This window comes from Bufo gargarizans, chromosome 2 (assembly GCF_014858855.1).
Source record: "Bufo gargarizans isolate SCDJY-AF-19 chromosome 2, ASM1485885v1, whole genome shotgun sequence".
Lineage (NCBI taxonomy): Eukaryota > Metazoa > Chordata > Amphibia > Anura > Bufonidae > Bufo > Bufo gargarizans.
In genome coordinates, this window is record NC_058081.1 from 129258905 (window position 1) to 129285905 (window position 27001).

The following is a 27001-nucleotide window of genomic DNA, read 5'->3' on the forward strand; positions in this document are numbered from 1 at the left end:
CATACGATATAACACAAATAACCTATAATTCTCTAGTAGTTAATATAGATGTCACCAGTTAGCAAAATGCTAAATCTGCAGAATTTTTAAACCTCAAAATCCCAGAGTGAACACAGGATGTGCTTATTTGTAATTTTTATTTTCCTACTCGGTGGCTCCAGCTCTTGACACATGTCCTGAGCATGAGTATAGAGGTTAAATGAAGTCAAAATTTGGTTGAGTAAGGTGAAAAGTAAACCATTTCACATTCATTCCCTTAGGGGGGTTTATTATAATGGTTCATACTCAACGATATTTAAAAAGGTTGTCCATCCATTAATATTGATGAGCTATCATCATGACTGCCAATCAGCTGTTTGAAGAGGAGGCGGTGCTCCACGCAAGCACTGATTTCTCTTCATTACACTGCACTTCATCTCGGAAGGGCAGTGTAATATAAATACTCGCTCCATTTAAGTGAATAGAGTGAGTACTTGTAATTACACTATGCCACAGTTCCACGGAACGATGCTCAGTGTAATGACCAGGAAGCGATGCTCACAGGGAATGCAGTCTCCTTGTCTCACAGCTGAACCTGATGATAGGTCATCAATATTACTGGCTTTACAACCCCTTTAATATAATTTATGTTCTGATTACAATATTTGTTGTACAAATTGTAACTTTTTTCAGTGTAAATGATATTTAACCATTTCTTAGTTTAATAACTTCTTTCCCCTACCAAAATTGTCTTCATCTTGAGTTTTAGGAGGCTGACATACAGTAGATTTCCAAGGTTCTCCTTCTCTTCTGGGGAATAATTGTTGGATTAATTAAACCCCTTCATGCAGTAAATGAGGGTGGCATGCTGCAGAGGATGTTTAACTAGGAGAACCTTTAAGATCAGAATTTCATGGTACCATAAAGATAAGGTCACTAGTGATGAGCGGAAGGGGCAATATTCGAATTCGCGATATTTTGCGAATATTTGGGCGACTATTCGCCATATATTCGAGAATTCGAGAATTCATGATCTCGTCATTATTTTCTTGATTGAGAAAATTCTCATAAAAATTTGCATGAACTGGTATTTTCACAAAAATCGAATATTCGCAATTACGAATATATTTTGCGATATTCAAAATATTCGTGAATTCTCGAAGTGCCGATATTCACGATTAAAATTCACAATTCGAAAAGGAGAGTATACAAACTGATTACAAAAGCATTAGTAGTCAATAGTACTACCTCCTTGCCATTATATTACACAAGATGCCTAATCTAGCACATTGTTGCATTTTCATTACAGTGGAGCTTCATAGCAGGTCATTTGATAGATGAAGCCAATACATTTGGGATATATTTATCATATGTATGAACAAACACAGGCAAAATGTTCATATTGAAACAGGTCATATATAGAGGAAAGCAATAAAAACAAATACTGCAATGGAGCCAGTCGTAACTGAAGTGAATGTTGAATAAATGACATGAAAATAACATATTCCAGCTCTCCTTACCTTTCATTCCAAATTTTGAGCGTCTTCCATATTTGTTGATGACAATAAACAGGACCACTAAGAGGACACATGCAAAAGCCGCAAGACCAACTGCTATGGAAACCTGAAAATAAAATGCACATATACATCAAGGATTGGAGGTCTCCACAATCTGATAATTACTAAAACATTCAAGACACACACTTTACAGCATAATTCACCACTCATCCTTCTCTTAATACAAGGAATGATAAATGCAAGAAACCACCCTGTTCATATGCACCTGTCATATGGGAATGGTGGAGACACATAGTTAGTATCAATTTATGCTATTAATGCCTTCACTGTATCTAACTTCAAGCACTTTCCATGAGTGTATTGGTTTATAGTAATAATAATCTTTATTTATATAGTGTCAACATATTATGCAGGGTTCATAAATAACAGCAACAGACAAGTCAATAATTAGAACAAGAGGGGTGAGGACCCTGCTCGCAAGAGCTTACAATGAATGAGGAGATAAGGGGTGACTCAAAGGGTAAAAGAGCTTGTTTTGTACAATGGTCCAGCCATCTTGGGAAAATAGGGGAGTAGATATAAAGCTGCATGAGCCAGTCACCAGCCGATATCTCTGGTGCTTCTGGGTGCATGGGTGCGGTGGAGAGTTTGGTGGAGGATCCGGTTACGGAAATGATGATAAATGGGGCTATATATACAGAGTAGTTAGATCACGGGATGTGATGTGTTTATAATGTTTACTAGGTACACTTATAAAATAATCCTAATACTTACTATTATTGTAATGCTTTACATGGGAAATCTACACCACGCTTGTCTCCAAAATGTTGATTAAATTCAATTTATTTAATGGTCATGATCCAATTACAGATGCACAGTCTTCCCTGTATTATATGTGTTGTGTGCTGGAAAGAAAAGCCTGACCCACTGCATGCTGTCAGTAGTATGTAGAAGGAATTGCTGCTAGTTATAGTTGGTTTATATTACTAACCTGGTGAATCTGATAATGTTCAAAATCACAAGTGTGTATGTGTCAAGGCACCCCTTCCCCCCGGCCACTTCCTTGGTACATAAAGGGTATTTAAAAGGAATTAATCCTCAATAAATATCCTATCGTTTAAATCACGTTTTTATGTTAACAATATTTTTCAAGAATTATTGGTGATGTTCTTCATGTCAATATATATATATATATATATATATATATATATATATATATATTATGAATCCTGCAGTTTTCACTGGAGTTGCAGTCCTGGCAAACATGCCAGTTGCACTGTGACCCCATTAATTTATATGGGTGTCCTAATACACTATGATCCTTGGTCATATCTGTGGCACCCAAGATTGCCATGTAGACCTAGCATAATTCACCAATGCATGAACCTTCCTCAAGCGTATGCCTTAACTTCTATTTTTCTGGCATGGAGATCTCTGTCCTTGCCATTACACCTAGAGACTCTGCTCTCTCTGCAACTGCTGGACCCTATGTACTTTGACTTTAGAAGAAGTCAGGGCCAGGTGTGATGACATTTTCACTGCCTAGCCCTGTCAAAGTGGAAAGGGCGTGGAAGTTACAGAGAGAGCTGAGCCTCTAGGTGTAACAGCCACGTCCCCGTTGGTCCCAGAGATCCATTTGCATATATTAAGACATCATTTTTCTCAGAAATGTGGGCCCATAGGAACATGGGACCAACACAGATGCCTTCAGCTGCCGATCGCACATGCAACAGGTCAGCCAGATTCATAGGTACAGATCTGCTGACAGATGCCTTTTAAGAAAGTCCAGTGCTATTGATTTCTTGAAGCATTTGCAGAACTATATGTTTCAAAATAAGATATTTCAATGAATCATTCTAACAGGTCCATTTTCTGTCTGTTACATGCTGTTCTAGCTACAATAATAGTATGTGAGACTGCATTAGAAATCCAAATTGCAAAACCTAACCTTTCACCATGTACCAGTAATATTTGATATCGAATGTACGCAATGACCAGGCACCAGCTTACTACTTTTTGAATGCATCACATACAGGTTGTTCTCTGTGACCACATGTCTAATACAATGATACAGGAAGCCACAGACAGTTGGGGAGAAGGACACTGTCATAACATGAGGGAAAGGCTCCCTGCAGTACTTTACAATGCATGTCATAGCCATTAGGGTATGGATAAGTAAATTCAGGCTTTAAGAAGGACTTTTCTATACAAATTCGCATACACTCAATGAAAATGAACACCAACAGGTTTTTTGATTTGCAAATTTCACATTACCATAACTTGTATGATCATTAGCAGGATTTGTTCAAAGATCCTTTTATATTCAGTTTATTATCTGCACAGAAGGCAGTAGCGGTGAGAAATATGTTAAAAAACTGAGCCTATGTTTTCTTAAGACATCAAAATGTAACTCACGCCAAAAGTGTCCTCTTCTGGTTTATGAGTCACGCTGATTGGAGGCGTGGGACTTATTCCAAGATCTGCTACTGAAACAAAAGGAGTTGAATAATTCTATGAACAATATATTATTATTCTCTTTATGCACTGCTTGCTTAAAAGGCCACCAACTATTTTTATCTCAGGGTTCAGATAATTGGATACCAGCAGACACACTAGTGCACTTCACTGTCTAGGGACCCGTCTTATTTTGAATATAAATGTACTTATGCCCAGAGAGGTTTAAGAACCTTTCTAATAGAATTCACGCATAATCAAATATGGACATCCTCAAACTTATTACAGAGAAATATCCTGCTGGTTAGTTTTCTATCGTGACCTTAACTCGTTCATTTGTGGCTCAGGAGACTACTGTTCTATTAACAAGAGAAAGTTAAGAGTTCTTGGTCAAATATATGTTGGTGAGTAAAGGGAATTCCCTGGCAAGACCCATTTGGCATTCCTGTCAACATGATCTATTAGGCATTTGGGAAAAAGGAATGAACCCATCAAATATATTCAATAACTTAATGCTTAACGTAGCAGCCCCATGAAGTTTACTGAAAAAGCAGTAAGGACAAATACGTACCTGAGACAAAATAGTCAGTATTCTCTGCAAAAAGGACAGTAAATGGCAGATTTAGTAAATCAGAACTAATTGTAAATACAAGACTAAGAGCACTAGTTTATATGTACATCAAGCGTGGAAAGCTGTATCAATAGCCTCTATCCATATTTGTTTTATAGGATATTATATAGATATCAAACATACTGATAGTAGATAGATTCAGACAGATAGATGATAGACAAATAGATATGTATTAGACAGACTGATATAGATAGATGATAGATAGATAGATATTAGACAGACTGATATTAGATAGATAGATAGATAGATATTAGGCAGACTGATATTAGATAGATAGATAGATAGATAGATAGATAATTATACCTGTAGTAAAATTTTATGCAAATTGAAAGTATTAGTTGAGGTTGAGCTAACATGTATGATAATTAAAAAAATAAAAAAACGGCAAATGCTATACCAGCAAATCAAGAATACACAGAGAAGTGGCATGGTTAAAGGTGCTATCTGCACTGTATTTGATTTAAGGTACAGAAAAAAATGTTTTCCTGAAAATAGATTTCTTATATTAACATTGGCTACCCTCCTGCATTCTCTGATATTACAAATGCATATTTCTCATGCTAACCCTGACCTCACCTCTCCTTCAGCCTCAGTAATCATGATTGTATTTGGATTAGCTAGTATTTTTGTTCAATGCTACTTGCAAAACCTAAAATTTTGGAGGATGACAATGGAATGGATATAAATCCTTCAGCATCATCTGTACATACTTTGCCAGCAAGAAAACATCTGAAAACCAGAAGAAAAGCATACTATACCTCAGGTTAAACCCAGGTCCCATGCATATAACAGCTTTCTAACTATGAACTAAGATACATTTCATGACTTCTTTGATGTCAGAGAATCCTATTTGCAGCTTAGTTTAGTAGTAGATTTTAAGGGATATACAAAGAATAGGGACAGACATGGAGTCAAATAAAACAGAAATATAAACTCACCAGGATATGGCTGCTCCAAAAAATGTGCGTAAACTGTTTGGGTTGCAATTCCAAACTTATTTTTAGCAATCAGTGTATAGTTTCCATTGTAATAATGGGTCGGTTTATTAAACAATAGACAGCCTTCCATCAATGTGTCCTGCTTGTAAACCTCTTGACGTATGAAATCCACTGGTCGTAGGGGCTGATTGTTATGATACCAGGTTAGGACTGGGTAAGGATTCCCACGAACAGTAAATTCAATGCAGTGCTCCAGATGAACAACTGGCTCTCTCAAAATCAATATCCGGGGAGGATCTACACATGAAGATGGAGAAATTAAGGTCCATTCCTGCTTTGGTGCCATTGATTCAAGTAGAAAAGAGCATTTAAAAGTGTTTAAATATTTTTAGTTTGCATAACATTGTTACTGTTTTTCTACTTTGGTATATCGGTGCTGTCAATGATCTTACTGGAAATGAGCATATGACATATTCTGCACCCTTTGCCATTACTCCTAGTAAAGTCTATTTTAAAGGAATTGGCCCATAAATAAAATAAAATGTCTATTGAGGGGTTAAAAATAAAAACTCACCTCATCCACTTGATCGCGCAGGTCCTAAAGAAAAGAAGATACTGGCTGCGAAATCAAGTGGATGAGGTGAGATTTTTTTTTAATTTTTAACCCCTCAATAGACATTTCATTTAGCATTCTGTTTAAAGAATGCTATTATTTTCTGTTATAACCATGTTATAATGGAAAATAATAGAATCACCCGAACACCGAACCCGAACTTCAGTGAAAAAGTCCGGTTTCGGGTCTGGTTACCCGAACTCATAAAGTTTGGTACGAACCCAAACTTTGCAGTTCGGGTTCGCTCACCTCTATTCACAAACCTCCACTTACCAAAAAAAATCTGTCTGCAATATTACAGTAAAATAAGAAAGGGAGAAGAAAACAAAGGAAGGAGGAGCAGCTACAGTATCTCTGCACCATCCTGTATGTGAGACTTATGCTGTGAGAGGGGAGGAGGAGGAGGAGAAGTAGAGCAGAAAACACCTTTTCCAGCTTCACACCATTAAAAGTTGCCCACTCAGCAAGTTATACTCGGTTATAGAAAGAAACATCAACTTTTACCTATTTGATACAGAGGGAAGAATTGGATCCTAAAATATGCACTTCTGGATCATCTACATCTAATAGCTTTCTACGCCACTTTTTTTAAAAGTAGGCACTCTTTAAGAATAAGCAGGAATTGAGTGATATAGGTGCAGTACTTTATCTTTATGTGCATGCCACACACAGAACACTGGCACAAGCAATGAAGTATCCACCAAGCTACTGTAGGAAAGCGATGTTAGACTTGCTAAAGTTTAAAGGGTATATCCACATTGATTTTATCACTTCAACTTACAGTAGATAGTGAGTGACACAGTAGTCTTAGTCATCCCCACAATGTTTTCTGCAATGCAGGTTACATTAGAGCCGTTGTCTTCTCCAGAGACATTGACTAGGGTCAGGTTAATGGAATGCACGTTGGTCCAGTTGACATTAGTCTGCAGTCGTCACGAACATGTCACGGAGGCATTAAAAGAAATATGCAAGAAAACCGTTAAAAATTGAACAAAGCAAATGCAAAAAGATGGCTGTGAAGTTATCTGCACGGAAGAACAAAAGCTGCTTTCATTATGACATCAAAGGAGATTTCAGCAGAAAGACGAGAATTCAATTCTACAAATGCCTTTTTTGTACCTAGTTATTTCCTTTACAATGTTAACTATATTTTTATCTCTGTAATTGTCAGAATAAAGTCAAATTATAATACAATTTCCACATAAACAATAGAGGAGAATTCATACAATCAGTAAAAAAAAAAGTGTTTTCTTTGTAATGGTTACGAAGTTTGCTATTGTGGAAGACATTATAGAGCTATTCAAATCTGTAATTTCTTTAAACTGTGGAAAATGAGCATATTCTCAAATATAATAATTAGTGTTTTAGAATTTAGCTTTTTATCTAGAAAGACTAAAACAAACAAAATGGAGGATGATGTTATCTCTAAAATGAAGACTTACAGCATGTTCAGTGAAGAATGGAAACCCGAGAACACCTTACTAACATCGGTGATAGAAAACATCTACCTTACTTTACCTTAATGAACAGAACGGAATGAACAGACTATTCTTTTGGCACTGATTAGTCCTTGTCATATGAACAACAGGAACAAAGAAACAATGGTCTCTTGAATAAAAACTACTGCAAAGAAAAAGCAGAGCGGCCTGATCCTTCATTTTCTAGCCTCCCATGAAAATATTACAACTACGGACCTTTGCCTACTCTTCTTTCTATACACGAAGCGTAAGGTCTGCAAACATTATGTAGAAATATCAGTTATTACCTTATGTGCTCTTTCCAGCACCTTTTGTAAAACAATAATTATAACTATAGACACTTAGACTAAATCACGATTAGAGATGAGCGAATTTCAGAAAATTTGGGTCGGATTATCCTTAATTGACACAAATTTATTTTTACAATTCGGGTAGAAATCAATTCTACCTGAATTGTACTCTGAATGTGTAAAAAAATCTCTTTATCTTTATGTTTTCTCTTTCCTTCTCTCTTTCTCTCTCTCTCCTTCTCCTTTTCCTTAGAATAAAAATTTGGCCAAATTTTACTGGCAAATTATGATCAAATTTGGATTCTAAACTAAAGAATTGATTCGCTCACATCTAATTACAATATACTGTATGATTCTTTCCATGAAGCCCTTTACAAGACTATTTCAGTGTTCCTTATTTGGTTCCTGACTACCATTGTGTTGACTATACTTACTATACTGTATGTACTGTATGTGCAATGCTAAAATGTAGCCAATATAGAAGATAGCAAGAAAATATATGGTTGGGAAATGAGTAGCAATTGCCCTAAGAGTTTGTGTGAAGCTGTCTTGTAGCTGCAAAAACTGGATTATCAAGTTAGTAGAATAAAAAGACCATCTTACAAGTCTTGTCTGTCTATAATTATACAGGTTCACTAAAGTGCACAGACACCATTGAGTCCACAAAATATTGAAATCCAGTATTAAGGAGAAGAATCAAACAATCTTTAATGGAATAGGTTAAATTATAATTTCTAGCAATGGGTCCTTATACATTTCAGGGAAAGACTTTGTTCTTAGTCTAAAGTGATTTTACATGATTTTATTTTAAATCCCCCCCACACTCAGCAGGAACTGTGAAAATATCTGAGCTTAGCTTGCTGCACCACCCTGGATTGTGGCTGATTTCCTAGAATTCTGGTCCCAGCATGTCAACTTCTTCATGGATAGGATCACATGCAACACTGGATCATGGACAATCCCTTTAAAGGCCTTCTGTCAGAAGATCTGTCCCTATGAAACTGGCTGACCTGTTACATGAGTGCTCAGCAGCTGAAGGCATCTGTGTTGGTCCCATGTTCATATGCGCCCGCATTGCTGAGAAAAATGATGTTTTGATATATGCAAATGAGTCTGTTGGTACAATGGGGGCGTTGCCGTTATACCTAGAGGCTCCACTTTCTCTGCAACTGCCTCTCCCTCTCCAGTGTGATTGACAACACCAGAGACTGAGGCTGTTGCAGAGAGAGCCTAGCCTCGTTGCTCCTACAGACTCATTTGCATATATTAAAACTTCATTTTTCTCAGCAATGCGGGCACATATGAACATGGGACCAACACAGATGTCTTCAGTTGCCAAGGTAACATGTCAGCCATTTACCTTGTATCGCTAGAAATGTCTGCAATGCACGTTGTCCTCATGAGGATATTCTGAATTGCATCCTAAATGCAGAGCATCTCCGTGATCATATATCTTTAAAATATCAAACTTCAATACTGTGTATGGATTTGACTGCCCACCATATCTGATATGGCCACTGGCATTAGAAAGGGATTTCAGCGAATGATCTGCTGTATGATGATGAATACAAATCTCTGTGATAGAGCAGTTCTGGATGAAATATTTAACACGTTGTTTTAATGACATCTGTATGGAACTTGTCAATTGCTGTGCATACATTTGTGAATCTTATAACATTCAGTTCAAAGAGAGCGCACATTTCTCCTCACAGTATAATATGTGGATGATGGTCGTGTTTTGACACAACCGAGAAAAGACAGCAGTATAAGATGATTTTCAGTGGAAGAAGAAAGGAAATGAAAAGAGACAACTGATAGGTTTGGCCTGATATATCTGACATGCTCCAAGTAATAGTCAAGATGACTGCATTTACTGTTCTTCTGTAGTGCCGGGCCCGGAATAAATGCCATACTAAGCCTCTTGACCTTCTTACCTGCACTTAACTAAAAGAGATGGACGAGGTTCCACCCGTATAAAATATAAATGGGAGATTAGCATCCAGTTCACTGCACAAGTGCTCAGCTAAACCGCACTCGGCCATATTATCTGTATGCCGCATATGTGGTTGGCAAAAAAATTTGTATCAAATCTTCTGATAAACTCAGCTTTTTATTTCACATAAAAGTTATTAAAAACCTGACTTCTCCATTTGAAGTTAATCATAAAAGGGGTGTGCGTGTCACCATGTCCTTGAGAAGGGCTTAGATCATTGGTGCAGCATGTTCACAGTGGTTTAAGTACAAGTATAAGCCACGATTTAAAGAGAAGAACCTGTCACCTCTCCTGACATGTCAGGTAGGCAACTACTACCATTCCCAATGTAATGCCATTACTGGACCAGCTATTCTTATGACTCTTCGTTGTGACATTCCTCTATTATTACTTATATATGTTATAAATGCAGTCTGCAATAAAGGTCCAACTGAATGTTACCATGGGGTTTCCCTACAGAGTATGACACAATCCAATCAGAGCTTCTAGTAGGAATGAAACAAAAATGGAACAGAAAGCATTAAGACACGATGAGAAAAAGTTTTAACTACATAGGATATACAAGTAGCGCATCCTTTTTTACATTGAGTTACTAAAGGACTTTTTTTTCTCTCTTATGGAAATGTGTGATAACCTATTGTGACACACCACATAAGCATGCTGTATTATACTGTAGAGTTAATGTGTTCTACAAGCTTCTAAGACTAATTAGGCACTATACATGGACACACCGAGGGTCTAAAACAAGCCTGTAGGGATTCACTGTCCGACCATTCATGGTCTTTGTCCAATAAACCTGCATACATTATAGCTCAAATCTACACCAGTTCATAAGACGCCTAGATTAGATTTTTTGGTGCATTTACCTCCAAAATATGTGCCAAATTTATTCAGAAGATTGCACCACTTAATAAATTCAGCACATCTTAAACTCATCTGGGGAGATTTATTATCACCCTAAGGGTTTATACCCATAAATGTAAGGGCTCTGTGTCCATGCTGCAGGCCGCAAAAAGGGGTCATCAATATACGGGCACTATGCGTGAGCACTTCAGATTCAGACCCATTGACTTGAATGGGTGCGTGATCTGTGTCACGTGCCGAGGACCCTGGGTAAGCCTCCGGGACGTCTGGAATACAGGGACAGGCAAAACAGACCAAGGTAAAATAGGACTTTATTGCACAAATAATAAAAGCAAATGACAAAACCAGGAAGCCAAAATTTACTGCAAGTATCAGCGGTTGCGAACCCACTGTGCCACTGACTGGCAATACTCTGGAGGGGCGTAACTAAGCAACAACAGGTCTTCACTAACACCTCTGGTGGTGAGGATAGACTCGAGCCACGGTAGATGCTAGGGGCTACTCCAGAGTGTAAACTGAGTCAGTGCCAGCAGGAACAGACGGGCACCGAGATGCCTATGAAGGTAACTATCAGGAATACACAGGTAACCAGGAACAACAGACGCTGGAACCTAGGAAAGAACTGAACAGAACCAGAAGCAGATGCCTGCACCCCAAGCACAGTAGAAGCTAGGTGGCCCCAGGCAGAGCTCCACACGGATGTCGATTCCCCCTCCGGGGAAGCCAGGGACCCTCTTCCGAAGGCAGACATAAAACAAGCAGATACAGACAAGGAAAGAAACTGACATGGACAGAAACAGATGCAGATAAGCACTGCTAAGCTAAAGGAAACATGGTATAGCAACATCTAGGTATAACATAATCAAAGAACAGGTACGGATCAGAGAGGAAACATAAATGCAGAACTAAGCGATACCACACTGTAGTGTAGCAAGAATGCCCCTTGGGTCAGCGACAATGGACTACACCCAGCAAGCAGGACCAGGACTGACATACTCAAAGCAGAACGGAAAAAACTAACATACTAAACATAACTGACCACAGGAACAGGACACACTGGGAGAAATAGGTGCTAAACGAGTGCACCTGCAGGAACAGGCCCACACACAATTCAGGAGGATTATCCCTATCAGGCCAGGACCAGAACACAAGCAGAAGCATCCGATGTTGCCCCTGGCAATCAGCATACATGGAACACCACTGCCAGAACGCGAGGGCATACAACAATCCGGGCATCGGAACAGAACCACAGAACACAATCAGGGAGGGAAAGCATATATAGGTGGTTCAACAAGGAAAACCTCAGCCAGCATGCAGCCCCAAGTAACCAGCCTACACAGGAGGGCAGCCTGCAGCCAGTACACAAGAGGACAAGCAGCCAGCCTACGCAGCAACACAGGCACAGGGAATCTCACTGTTACATTCTGCAAGATACAGCAAAAGAAAAGACATCTTGTATTTTTTGTCATGCAAAGGCAGGGACACAAAAGACCATGGAAGGCTTTGTAGTGTTTCTGTGGGCTTCCAACATGTCCTATCTTTGGCCATATCTTGCGGATCGCTGACCCATTCAAGTCAAAGGGTCAGCATACACAACATGGACAGCACATGGCTAGTGCCCATATATTGGGGACCCACCGTTTGCAATCTGCAATATTGGCATGAAGCCTTACTTTCATGGTCATAAGCCCTAATCCAGTTTTTGGGCAAAAAAAGTAGCAAGATTTTTGAACTCCATTGCAGCAAAAATTAGTTGCAAGAGTCCTTTATATGCTGCCTTCGCCACTTTCTAAAAACGGTGTGTGGTGAGGGTGGGGCCATCATTCTCAGTACATTTTTCTTCTTTTGCACCAGTTTTCTGGCATGAATGAAGACTGAAATCTGCGGCAGGTATGAGCTTCCATAGATTTCAGTTTAGGCGTATGGACTTCAGAGGGATGAGCCTAATATATGACAAGGCCTGCACCCTGTCATAAATTGAGTGCATCTTCTTACAGCACAGGGGATATCAAGACCATCTTACCACACGTCGGTCTTGATAAATATCCCCCATTGACTTTTGATTAACACAAAATCTCAGTAAAATGCCAGTCAGTAAATATGTGTAAACATATTACAAATATCTGTACTATCTTACTGGCACCTTGCAGGATTTAGGATTGAGCTCAATGGGGGACATTCATCAAGACTGGTGATCCCCTGTGCTGGAGTGGGATGCTCCTGATTTATTAGGAGACAAGTGATTCCTAATAGTCTCATCCCTGCCTCACCATGCAATAGAAGCTCAAGTCTATGCCAGTGAGGAGCTGGCATAGACATGATCTATAACTTACACAGTTTCTAGTGCAAGTTATAGTAAATCCAGTGGGTGATGCCTCCCCCCTGCTAAACCTCCCTTTTCTCACCACTTCAGAAAAAGTGCAGAGAAGCTCATAAAGTCTCAAATGATGGTGCAACTATGGCGTGCTCCATAGTTTCAGACTTTTTAACTCCACAATAGTGGCATAAAAGGTTTAATAAATATCCCCCTATAGGTTATTCCTCAGTCTTTTTGCTGATAATCTGTAGCTATAATCTGTACATTTGGATTCTCACCTGATGTGTGCTAATCGAATGGAGGTGTGAAACAGCCCAATCAACATCCGGTAGAGGTGACCCAGAACCATTACAGGTGACCACGGCATTGTCCCCTTCATGGACCTCCAAACTGCTGTGACTGACACTGACCCCTGGGATGTCTGTGTGCAAAAAAAAGAAAGAAAAATTAACAGTAAATTACAACATTGCTTCTTATCGCTTTTTGAAAATCCAGGGTTTGCTGTGGAGTTCATCAGTCCACAACTGTAAAGTAGAGCTCTGAAAATCTGATTATTGTTAGATATGGGTTCATTTCATCCTTCCAAACAGTTAAAGGGAGTCTGTCACCTCCATATGGCCATATACAGCACTTACGTGGCTCTGTAGCACAACTATACAGGATTGTAACGGAACCTTTGTCTTTGTCTTTAGACTTGCACCAGCAGGAAAAACAAAGTTTAATTCATATGCAAATGAGCACTCGCAAGTGCCCAGGGGCGGCGTTCAGTGTGTAGGTGCCCAGGCTGCTCTGCCTTCTTTTCACTTTACTCCTCCCCAGCCTCTTCCTTTGCCCGCCCTCCAAGTCTCTTGCCTCATTGATTGGTCCGGACTTGGAGGGCGGGCAAAGGAGGAGGCTGAGGAGGAGAAAAGTGAAAAGAAGGCAGAGCAGCCTTGGCACCTACACACTGAACGCCGCCTCTGGGCACTTGCGAGTTCTCATTTGCATATGAATTAAACTTCGTTTTTCCTACTGGTGCAAGTCTAAAGAAAATAACAAAGGTACCGTTACAATCCTGTATAGGTGTGCTGCAGAGCCATGTAAGCACTGTATATGGCCATATGGAGGTGACAGACTCCCTTTAAATGCTGCATATTCCCCTGCCTTGATTCCCGGCGGACAATTTAGTGATTATATTGCACTCCCCTAATAGGCACAATTTTGAATATTTGAAACCTTTGCTGATATGAGCAGGAAAGTACAAAACCTATTCACAACAATGTGATCAACAACTGTAATTGCTCTGGGTTCCTAATCCAATGGATGCCACTAAGAATACATTATTTAATTTATATCTACAGCGACAAATGAAAGCACTTGAAAATGAGGAATCGTCTTCTGGTTTTACATTTTTTTTTGTAAACCAAATAGAACCTTAAACTGTTGCGCTAAGCTGATTATATTGATCACATATTCTTCAAAACCTGTTGGCGGGCGGCGCAGAATAGGACTCTGAGTGGAAGAGAGAATTATTTATCTCGATAACAGCAGCTAATCCTCCAGGAAGACAAGAAGGCCGGAATATACTAAGTCGCTAAATGCCACCAGGAACATTGATAACATAATTCAAATCAGCATCGCACCTGCATACTGAAAGCAACTTATTGTCGCTTAAAGAACTAACTTCAAATGAACGAGACAAGTGATAAGAGAGTACAAAGCCATGGACACAGTAAGAGCTCATTTTTCTACAATGATTTTAGAAGATATGCTCTGCTGTGATATGGACAGGACATTACTCTACTGTTATGTTAGCTGGGAACCACACTGTATATCAGAGCGGACTCAGAGGCGCTGATCTATCGCCTTCCTCATCCCCTAGGACGGATTCAATATTTTAGTATTTTTACATATATTTTATGGCCAGTTGTATATAACACACTAGGGAGTTATGAATTCTCACTCACATTATGCGCTGTGTTTTTAGTTTTTTTTAGTTCCTTCGTTTTCTTGTGTTGTTTCTTCCCCTTGACCATGGGTGCAACCGTAGCTATAACAGCAACTATGGGACCCTGAAGTAGAGGGGCCCACTCAGGTGCACAAACTTTTGTGCTGTTATATACTATTGTGCTGATATATAGCACTCTTATCCATGCTTTTCATTACTGTTACTGATGGGCCTCATTTTGCTATGGGAACCTGTGAATTTTTTAAATGCCCTTTTTTATGGGAATATAATAGTTAATACTAGTGATGATCGAGCATGCTTGGCCGAACACTGAAAAAGTACACTGGATATCTATGACATCCAGTGTACTTTTTCAATACACAGTGTCCACTGCGGACAGTGACATTAAAAGTGCCACATCTCCAGTGTAAAGTGTGCGCCTAAAAGTTTTATCTGTGACATACTGCGTACTGTTTACGTAGACGCTTTGGACAGTGACTTTACCGGTGGTACCTCTCCTGTATAACATTTCCTCATGCAAAATTGAGGAGTTTTTCCTCACTAACTCGAAAGTTGCTGCCAACAATTTTCATCACTTGTGTAGCTAATAGTGATGGCGTGCGTACGTGCGCGCACGCATTATATTACAAAATCACAAATATTTGGCAAATATTCGCATAAATATTTGTGATATATCGCAAATTCTAATATTGCCCAGGCTGCTCATCACTATTAAGGACGACGCTTTGCATGTGGAAGAGCTGGAAATGTGGGAATACATTACACTGGGTGATAGCCAGACCACACTCAGTTTGTCTTCTCAGCACGAATTGGACGATGAAGAGAAGGAGGAGGAGGAGCAGGAGACAGTTGCCTTAGCTACAGAGGGTAGTACTCATGGAAACTGAATTCCATCTGTTCATCGTGGTTAGGCAGAAAAGGAGGAAGAGGATGAGGAGATAATTTGAGAGTGATCCTCCTGATGACAACAGCAAAGTCTTGCCTGTTGGTACCTGGCTGACTTCATGTTAGGCTGCCTTTTCAGCGACCTGTGCATTATACACATTTTAGACAACACAGATTACTGGTTGTTCACTCTTCTTGAACCCCACTACAAAGAGAACTTCTCATCTCTCATTCCTCTGGTGGAGAGGACGAGCAAAACGGTGCATTACCAGAAGATCCTTGTTGAAAAATTGCTCCAAAAATTTCCATCTGACAATGCTGGTGGCAGAGTCTGTAGTTCCTTGGCCAACTGAGGAGGGGAGACAAGGGGAACACATAGTAATACCAACAGAGGCAGGGCAACATTCTTCAAAGCCTGTGACAGTTTTATGACACCCCGCCAGCACCCTCACCCTGATGCGCAGCCTAGTGTCACAAGAAAGGAAAAATTTTGGAAGATGGTGAAGGAGTACATAGCAGACAGTGTCAGCGTCCTCAATGATCCCTCAGTACCTTACAACTACTGGGTGTCCAATCTGGACACATGGCACAAACTAGCACTCTATGCCTTGGAGGTGCTGACCTGACCTGCTGCCAGCATTTTGTCTGAGAGGGTGTTTAGTGCTGCTGATGGCATTATAACAGATAAGTGTAGACTCCTGTCTACTGAAAATGTTGACAGGTTGACTCTTATAAAAATGAACAAGGCCTAGTTTGACTATGACTTATCTACTCCACCAGAGGAAAGCGGCTGAACATAAAGGCACTTTAAATATGGCTTTTATGGTGTATTGAATACACTGTATTTTCATGCACCCCTTCCACCACAAACAAGGGTATATGTTTTACAGGGTCATCTCACCAGCAGGCCCACGGATATAATTATTTAGAGGTTCAGCTTACCAGCAGGCTCTCATCTACAATGTTTTACAGGGTCAGCTCACCAGAATGCCCCCACATATTTCTTTTTAGAGGGTCAGCTCACCAGCAGGCCCTCACCTACAAGGTTTTACAGGGTCAGCTCAGCTGCGGCCCTCGCATATAATTTTTTAGAGGGTCAGCTCACCAGCATGCCCTCGTATATAATGTTTTACAGGGTCAGCTCACCAGCAGGTCCGCACCTAAAATATTTTACAGGGTCAGCTCACCAGCAGGTGTTCACATATAATGTTTTTAGAGGGTAAGCTCACCAGCAGGCCCTCACCTATAATCTTTTACAGGGTCAGCTCACCTGCAGGCCCTCACCTACAATCTTTTAGAGTGTCAGCTAACCAGTAAGCCCTCACCTACACTCTATTACAGGGTCAGCTCCCCTACAGGCCCTCACCTAATTATACCTAATAGCTGTTTCTCAGACTCCCTCTCTGGAATCAAACCCTGATTTCCCGTTACCCATCGTCACGGTGGTTCACGCTAAAAATAACATTGAAAGTTGATCGTCGCCATCACGGGGATGTGCAATCGGGGCCAGGTTATTGAGAGTTACCAAAGCAGCAGAAGGCTCTAGCTCATAATGTTTTAGATGGTCAGATCAGCAGGCCCTTGCTTCAAATGTTTTTGAGGGTCACCAGAAGGCCATAAATTATAATTTTTCAAGGCTGTCTATGATGCCCTCCTTTATGTGTAACTAAGGGTTTATTGTAGTGCCAGTTCCTTGTAATTTTTGGCAGACCTTTCACTTAGTGCATAGGCTTTATGAGTGTAGGAGTTACACAACATGAACAATTGTACCACAATATGAATGAGGCCCTCCATTATGTGATATACAGGTTGTATCAGAGTGCCTCTTCCTTGTCATTTTTGGCAGCACTTGCACTTTATATACAAGTAAATATACAGAAAAGAATGCTTCCAAACAATTTTTCCTCTAAAAATTTTATCTTCAGTTCTGTGCGTATTATTGTCAGTCTATAAAAGTGGCGTACTACTCGGACAACATCGTTCCCAGCAGTGACCTGGGAGTCCAAGATGCATCCAGACATCCTCCCCATGCTGTTCCTGAACAAATTTGGTGGTGTTTCCATCAATTTGTGACCTTTTCCTATGAACCAGGCACCCTCCTTAAGAGCAGGGGGGGGCCTGGTTTAATGCTCGGGTTCTCCCTCTGATTTACATTATATTCGGGTGCTCATTAGAGCACCCAAGCATCCCGATGTGTTTGGCCCAAGCCCCTGAGCACTATGGTGTTTGATCAACACTATTTACCACAACTGTGGTATGCCTTTTCTTGGCATTAATTTTGAATTATCTTATTTAACTCACACCAGTAATGGAAGAGAAAGAGAGAGGGAAGGTTTCAAGGAAAGAGGACTGTCTCCACACAGAAATTCTAGGATCACTTTTTAAAGTAACTGTCAACATTATCTTCTGATTTGTCACATATACCGTACATATATGAAGATCACATTTGTAAAAAAAATTATCTGCATGCAAGACTTATTTTCAGAGGGGGAAAAAAATATATGTATTTTTCTCCACCATTTTGTATGTGCATTATATTTGGCTCCCTATCACTCCACTCTCTACAGTCCTTAAGTGAAAGTCATCATATGATACATGTAGACAGACAGCTGTATCATAAAAATGTTTTGCATGGATTTGTAATATGGTACTAATAGTTCCTACAAACTCATATCAATGTGCGCCTCTGATTTCTCCCTAAAGAACATATTTAATGAAACTATGGAATTCATAAGACAGATATAATTTATATTATGAAAGTATTCTCACCAAGGTTTATAAAGTAAGATATGGTGCATCAAAGCTGCATCATTCACTAAATACCATTGCATCTGGCAATGCTGTGTGAATTGACCCCTAACATGACATTTTCCCAGCCTTTCTTATTTTCAATCTATATATACTGTTATATCATATACTTAAATACACTCTTTAAGCAGAATATATATGCAAATTCTAAAATCTACTGAGTGCACATAAAAAAAAAAAACTCTCATTCTTTTGGACTTGTTCAATTATATTGCATCATAGCTGTGTAAGGAGAGTACTGGTGCTGACATCAAGTTTTTTTAAAGACCTTCCAAGGTTGCGATGTGTGCATTCAAAGATTGTTGTCTGGGTACTTCATCATTTGTAGCTTGTAGCAATGAGAAAGGTTCTTGCATTGGTTACATTACTTGTCATTAAGGTGGCCATACATATTAGATAGCTTTCAGACAAAGGAGCTGTTCTCCTGAAATGCCACTCCTTCCTAGTGCATACATGCTCAGCTGATAGCATTGTTAAAGGTGAAAATGGAATAAGCCCCCTGCCAGTCACCTCTGAGAGAGGCTTGACTACCTTGAGAACAAAGAATTGACTACATTGGCATCCAGCATGCTCAACCTTTTTTTCCAACCATAAATGCTGGCTGGGCAAATCATAATACCACTATGCATCGCCAACATTTATCTAATATGACCACCTAACAAAAGCTTCATAGAGGTGCATGCACCTGCCCATGCACCAAGACTGGGAGTGGATTCTGTCAACACTTACTGACCTAGGCAAATCAGTTAGAGTTTGGATCTTGTGATACAAGATAGGCAAAAGAAACACATTCAAATTTGACCCTGTTAGTTAAGCTAGTGTTTCCCAGAAAACCCCTTTTTAAAGGAAAGGAGCTTAGAAATGCTCATTCCCTATAAATGGTCTAGATAGAGGAGCCTCAAATGCTATAAGGTCAGGTGAAGGCACATCAAAAATCATTCTTTCTGGGCAGCAGATTGTCCTGGGTAAACAGTAATCTGAAGCTCAAAAACAACAAATCTGTATGGTGACAAGTAGAGACGAGCGATTCAAGTTTCAGGATAAATTAGATTGCCTCGAAGCCAAATTTCCTTGTGCTTCGTGTTAGCGAATCAATTTAACCTGAACTAGTGTAAAAAAAAAAAAAAAAATATATATATATATATATATATATATATATCATATTTACCTCCTCCCTTGATTTAAGATTTCGGCCGAAATCCCGTGCGAGGTGACGTATGAAGTCACCACGCCGGCCAGCATAATGACATAATCTGGAGCTGCGCAAGATTTTGCTCCAGATCTTCAAGCAAGATGGAGGCGGCCGGCATGTAGCGTGCAAATGGAGGCGGTAAGTTTGATAATAATTTTTTTTTTTTCATGTTAATTTCACACTGTTTGCCACAATCATGTATGACTGCTGCATCTGAGGGGTACAATGACGGGGGGCCACGCTATCGCAGCTCCCTGTCATTGCACCCGCTACTTACAAAAAAATGTGCTTCATAATGAAGTAATTCATCACAAAACAAATTATTTTGTAAAATTCGACGAATCAGCCGAATTGAACTTTTCATAAATTTGCTCATCTCTAGTGACAAGCCTTCACAGTACCAGTCACTTGTGCCCATATGGTGGAGGAGATGATTGCTGCATTTAAATGCAGCTAACATTTCCATGGATGATCAGGCAATTATTGGTCTTTGGAAAACAAACATTTTGTTCCCGATAATTGCCTACACAATCGGTCGGTTTAAAGGAGGCTATTAGAATTACCTTTTATTAAAATAATCTGGCGAAATATCCATAATAGGAAATCTCATAATTTTGGGGAAAAGACATGATTGCATTTATATAGCTACTTACCGCACTGTGAGATGTTCATTCTGTGAAGTGAAATGTTGTGCCCTCTCATTGTACAGAAGAGGCTCTGTTCCCTCAAGCTTGCCTCGTTTTTCGTGTAAGCAATCTGTATCCAGCGGATGGCGCAGCTGCAGGTGAACTGGTTGTTCTCTATTATCCTGTATGAAATTAAAGACCGTGGTAAGTTTGAATGTTCACACATCCATTTAATCTATACATTTGGGGCACTACTGTGACATTGACCTGTAATACTGCTTCTCCTGCATATATTCTTATGGGGGTAAGCATTTTTAAGGACAGACCAGAAAGCCACTGCCAAATGTCACCTTTAATGCCTAAGTAAAAAAGATAAATCTGTTCTACCTGCGAAATCACAGCGGACACGTTTGATCTATTACACTCTATTTTAAGTTAAAGACTTTGTTCTGCATTTGTTTTGTTTAAGTTTAGTGTAATGACCTGTAAGCTGTGTCAGTAGTTCTCAGCGGGGTCCAGACACCGGCCAGGTTTTTAAATAACACAGATGGCTGAGTTAGAGAGTCCATTACAGTGACAGTCCTATCTACATACTAAAATATATAGTACAAAGCCAGACATAAAATATCAATCTAGCTACTAAAATTCTTTTTCTCTATTAAATCTGGTTATAAGGGGCGCATTTATTAAGACGCTGGTCTCAATAACCCCTTGTAGGCTCCAGACTCTACATAAATTTGGCAGATCATCCGCCACTTCTAAATGTAAGACAGCTTCCTAGCTGTCTTATATTTAGACCATTTTCTACTCCTCAAACAGACGTAGAAAACCCACCCATGCCGCAAAGCTTTATTAAACCTGACGTGAAAAGGGGGGAAGTTGCAGATTGTGGCGCACAGGCTTACATTCTTGTGATTGAAGCCCCCGTTCTCATGATTGGTAGGGCCTCAGCGGTTGGACTCCTGCTGATCAGACAGTTAAGAGGATACATTGTTTTAATAAGTCAACCCTTTTAATGATATTGTAATGTTTACTTGCTTTGTACATACAGTATTGCAGCGCATTTCTAGGGAAGGGCATAGCACAGGTGCAGCATGCGTAATTTCAAAGGTTCCCCCTATAGGTATGGGGACCCAATGTAAGTATACAAAAGGCACCATGGTTCTCTGGGCTCAAAATTCCCTTGGATTTTAATCCACCAGATGAAGGATTGGCTTGAGAATTATTGTAAGAAGTTCAGTGATGAGCCTCTTGATAAATTATTTGTTGAACAGCAAGGGGCCCACATACTATTCTTGCACAGGGGCCTCTCGAATACAGGACCCAACTCATTTACCAACATATGTGCCAAAAAACGGTTTAACACTACGGAAAGATCTACATTATTCTACATTATTATTATTAATGATAAAAATGATGATGGCCCTTTAGGTGATTTTGCTCATAGCACTAATATATCAGAGATTAAACTAATGAATGAAAATCTGCATAGGCCTGTCATTATCCTGGTAGCAGATTTTTTATTTTATTTTTGCAACCCAAATGATCATGTCACTATGATGTTGTGCCCCAGGGGCTGAGAAAATGGCTTTTATTCTGATGCCTTATCAGTGATAAAAGCTACAAGGCAAGAGCTTTAACTCACGAAGTACAGTAACCAATAAAGTGGATAAAATAGAGTCTCGCATTACTGTTGATAATTAATGAGGTCTGCATTAATAATGAAAGACCAATGTGCTCAGGGGCTAAATTTACTAACAACCTGCATTAGTGCCAATGATGTAACTTGTCTTAATCGAAAGACACATGGGAGTTCTGTGCACAAATTATCTTTTGCCATTTACTGGATCCATTTAACACCACAAACCTGCCACGCTTTTGTCCTATGGATTATTTATACATTTGCCTCATGATTTATTCAAGCTGAATTTTACACAACTATTTTGGGCAATGTTTATGGGAAGGGATACAGTTATTAGTTGACTTAATGTGCTCATGGCTTCCTAATACTGCACATCTATTTCCTTATAACTGGAAGGATGTTTTAACTTTAATATGAAGTCAAGTATTTAACTGGGAACTGATGCTGCACACCTAATGTTATCATACATAAAAATGGTACAAACTGTATAGTAAAAAAAGAAAGGCAATCATCATTCCTTCCCGTAATGTCGCTGAGATACAAGTTTTACATGGTTTTGCTATAACATGATGATGAAAAAAGTCATATTTTCTAGGTTTTCTACCATTTATGAATATTGTGTTTTATGTGCTGATTATAAAATGCTGTGCAGGGCTGCGCACAGCGTGAGGTCTCTCTGTGATCTCACACTGTGCACCGCTATACACAGCCAGCCGACAGCAGAATGAAGAATGAAGAGGATCGCAATGGTGACCAGGAGCAGGAGAGGTAAGTGTTTTTAATATTTTATTTTATTTGCACTGGGTGCTGATGGCTGAACAGGGGACATGGGGCAGAGATGAGGGGCTAATGGGGGCTTATGGCTGACATAAGGGGCTAATGGGAGCTTATGGCTGACATGAGGGGCTAATGGGCTTATGGCTGACATGAGGGACTAATGGGGGGCTTATGGCTGACATCAGGGGCTAATGGGGGGCTTATGGCTGACATGAGGGGCTAATGGGGGCTTATGGCTGACATGAGGGGCTAATGGGGGCTTATGGCTGACATGGGGGGGGCTTATGGCTGACATGAGGGGCTAATGGGGGCTTATGGCTGACATGAGGGGCTAATGGGGGCTTATGGCTGACATGGGGGGCTAATGGGGGGGCTTATGGCTGACAGGAGGGGCTAATGGGGGCTTATGGCTGACATGAGCGGCTAATGGGGGCTTATGGCTGACATGGGGGGCTTATGGCTGACATGAGGGGCTAATGGGGGCTTATGGCTGACATGAGGGGCTAATGGGGGCTTATGGCTGACATGGGGGTCTAATGGGGGCTTATGGCTGACATGAGGGGCTAATGGGGGGGTTTATGGCTGATATTGGGGGTTATGGCTGACATTGGGGGGGTTTATGGCTGACATTGGGGAGGTTTATGGCTGACATTGGGGGGGGGGGGTTATGGCTGACATTGGGGGCTGATAGATGGCTAAAGGTTTGGGGGTCTGATCTGAGGTCTGATTAACTTGGGGGTCTGATTGCTGGTCTGACCTGAGGTGTAATGAAAAATATTTCTTTCTTATTGTTCTAAAACTAGGTGCATCTTATAGAGCGAAAAATATGGTACAGTGCAGCAGAGACCATAGTCAGTTTATATAGTCGTTATATAGTGTTATATATTTTAACATGCGCCTTGTGTTTTGTTATGCGTGTGAATCAGTCAGCCCCGCCCACCCCTAGGCCCCCCCAAGAACCCCCGCCCCCCCACCTGATCCCTGGGAAAATTGTCTTGCATGAAACCGGTCCTTGGTGCAAAAAAGGTTGGGGACCACTGCTTTAGGATATAGTTCTGAAAAGATTACAGACCATCAATATATCAATGCAGTCTGCAGTCTCCAGAATTAAAAACTCCACTGAGTATCCATAGCACATGCCCCTCCTACAGTATTTTACTTTGGCATGCACTCACAAGGAATCAGTTTTTCACACTGCCCTTATCAGAAATAAGGAAATGAACAAACAGCAGGAGGTACTATACAGATACATTTAATAACTCAGTAGCCATACAAAATTTTTAAATTCTATGCAATTACAAACATATTCAGATCTAGGTGCTGGTTTGAAAAATGTAGAATATTTTTCAGGGGGCAACCCTTTTAAACTATCTCAATATTTATTTTTTTATAATTAGTGATTAAACCAATATACAACTGTCATGGAACCATGAACCAGACGTACAACAAGAGATAAGTGGAAAATAAGAAGGTTTTATTGAAAAGCAAGCCGTAAGCAAAAGTCCAAACGGATGGCTAAACCGAAGCAGGGTCTTGCGGAGACAGAGGACAGGAACCAGAAGGGTAGTCAGACGAAGCCAGGATCAGGAACCAACGGGGTAGTCAGACGAAGCCAGGATCAGGAACCAACGGGGTAGTCAGACAAGGCCAGGATCAGGAACCAGAAGCAGCAGCAGTCTTAGAAGCATGTAAACACAGGAGGACCAAGCAAGGAACTGAAGCCACAGACCTCCTATATATATGAGCTAGGCATCCAGCTCCTCCCAGTGGGAAGGAGAAGCCGCAGGGTGGGAGGCTACAAGAAACCCAGAAACCAAGATGGCCGCCAGCACATGTCAAACGAAGGAGAGTAGTAAGAAGGTAAGACCATGACAGTACCTTCCCCTCAAGGGCCCCTCCTCCGCGGAGTAAGGAACGGTTTCTGAGGGAAGCGTGCGTGGAAGGCTCGGAGCAAAGCAGGAGCATGGACATCTGCGGAGGGAACCCAGGAACGCTCCTCTGGACCATAACCACGCCAATGGACCAAAAACTGCAACCGACCGCGGACCAGGCGTGAGTCCAGGATATTGCTCACCTCATATTCCTCACGATTGCCCACTTGGACCGGACGGGGCCGAGGAACCGAGGAAGTGAAACGATTACACACCAATGGCTTCAACAGGGAGACATGAAACACGTTGGAGATCCGCATGCCAGGAGGAAGCGCAAGGGCATAGGCTACCGGGTTTACCCTGTGAAGCACTCGGAAGGGACCAACAAAACGAGGCGCCAGCTTGGGAGTGGGCACTCGAAGGTTGAGGTTGCGGGTGGACAACCATACACGGTCTCCGACCTGGTAGGAAGGAGCGGGCGCTCGTCTGCGATCAGCCTGGAGTCTCTGGCGCTGCGCAGAGACCTCAAGGGACCTCTGGATCTGTACCCAAGAAGGACGTAGGACGGAAAGGTGATCCTCCACAGCCGGAATATCCTGGGGAGAGAATACCTCCGGTAACACGGCAGGTTGGAACCCATAATTGGCCATGAAGGGAGACGTCCCAGAGGAAGAGTTCACTGCCGTGTTCCTGGCAAACTCAGCCCAAGGCAGGAGGTCAACCCAATTGTCTTGGTGATCGGAGACATAGCAACAAAGGAATTGCTCCAAGGCCTGATTGGATCGTTCTGCGGCCCCATTGGACTGAGGGTGGTAGGCCGAGGAGAAAGAGAGATGAATCCCCAACTGGGAGAAAAAGGCGCGCCAGAACCTGGACACAAACTGACTCCCCCGATCCGACACAATCTCCTTGGGCAAACCGTGCAACCGGAAGACCTCCCTGGCGAAAATCGTGGCCAACTCTTGTGCAGAGGGTAACTTCTTGAGAGGAACACAGTGGCACATTTTGGAAAACTGATCCACAATCATGAGAATGACCGTATGGCCTCGGGATGCAGGGAGGTCCACAATGAAATCCATCCCCAGGTGTGACCATGGGCGCTCCCCGGTGGCTATGGGTTGCAAAAGGCCCAACGGAAGGTGCCGAGGGGACTTACTCTGGGCACAAACGGAGCATGCCGCTACATATGCGGCGATGTCGGAACATAGAGAAGGCCACCAGAACAGACGTGAAAAAGCCCAGGACAGCTGATTCTTTCCAGGATGCCCCGCGGCCTTGGAGTTATGGTAGGTTCGCAACAACCGAATGCGCAACTCCTCAGGCACAAAACACCTGCCGTTGGGTCTCCCAGAGGGAGCACCAGATTGAGCCGCCAAAATCTGCTCACCCAGGGGAGAGGTCAGGCTGGTGCGAATGGCGGCCAGGATCTGATTCGGAGGTATGACCGAAGTCGGAATCGACTCCTCCCCGGACAGCTCGGAGTACTGCCGTGATAAGGCATCCGCTCTGATGTTCTTGGAACCGGGTAGGTAGGAGACCACGTAATTAAAACGTGACAAGAACAGAGCCCATCTGGCCTGACGTGGTGTCAATCTCTTGGCCTCAGAAAGGTAGGTCAGATTCTTGTGGTCCGTCAGGATGAGAACCGGAACCACCGAACCCTCGAGCAAGTGCCTCCATTCTTTAAGGGCCTGCACGATGGCCAATAACTCCCTGTCACCAATCTGATAGTTGCACTCCGCGGAAGACAGTTTCCGGGAGTAAAACCCACAAGGAAGCAGAGGACCCTCTGGTGTTCTACGCTGAGACAGGAGGGCGCCTACTCCCGTCTCAGACGCGTCCACCTCGAGGACAAAGGGCAACCCAGGGTTGGGATGCGACAGAATCGGAGCCGACACAAAGGCGGACTTTAGAGCCTCAAACGCTCGGATGGCCTCGAGCGGCCAGACCTGGAAATTACTGCCCTTCCTGGTCAGATCTGTGAGCGGCTTGGCTAGCATAGAAAAGTCCCTGATGAACTTCCGATAATAATTGGCGAAGCCCAAAAAGCGCTGCAGGGCACGGAGACCACTGGGCTGGGGCCACTGTAAGACAGCCGAAACCTTCTCAGGATCCATTGAGAACCCCTCAGCGGAAATGATGTAACCTAAGAAGGTTACCTGGGATCGGTGAAATTCG

The 27001-nt window shown here is 41.5% G+C and overlaps 1 protein-coding gene across 4 annotated transcripts in view; it reads right to left on the reverse strand.

Annotated features, from left to right (window-relative positions):
* Positions 1-27001, reverse strand: part of NTRK3 (neurotrophic receptor tyrosine kinase 3) — a 774406-nt gene that overhangs the window by 414591 nt on the left and 332814 nt on the right. For 3 of the 4 annotated variants that reach the window (XM_044279460.1, XM_044279461.1, XM_044279462.1), the window contains 7 exons: positions 20561-20715; positions 13353-13495; positions 6914-7055; positions 5520-5816; positions 4522-4545; positions 3912-3982; positions 1500-1602 (listed from right to left, as the gene is read on the reverse strand). In XM_044279460.1, coding sequence (XP_044135395.1) covers positions 1500-1602; positions 3912-3982; positions 4522-4545; positions 5520-5816; positions 6914-7055; positions 13353-13495; positions 20561-20715 — 935 coding nt within the window. The remainder of the gene's footprint in view (positions 1-1499; positions 1603-3911; positions 3983-4521; positions 4546-5519; positions 5817-6913; positions 7056-13352; positions 13496-20560; positions 20716-27001) is intronic. The other variant, XM_044279463.1, reaches the window with a different exon arrangement.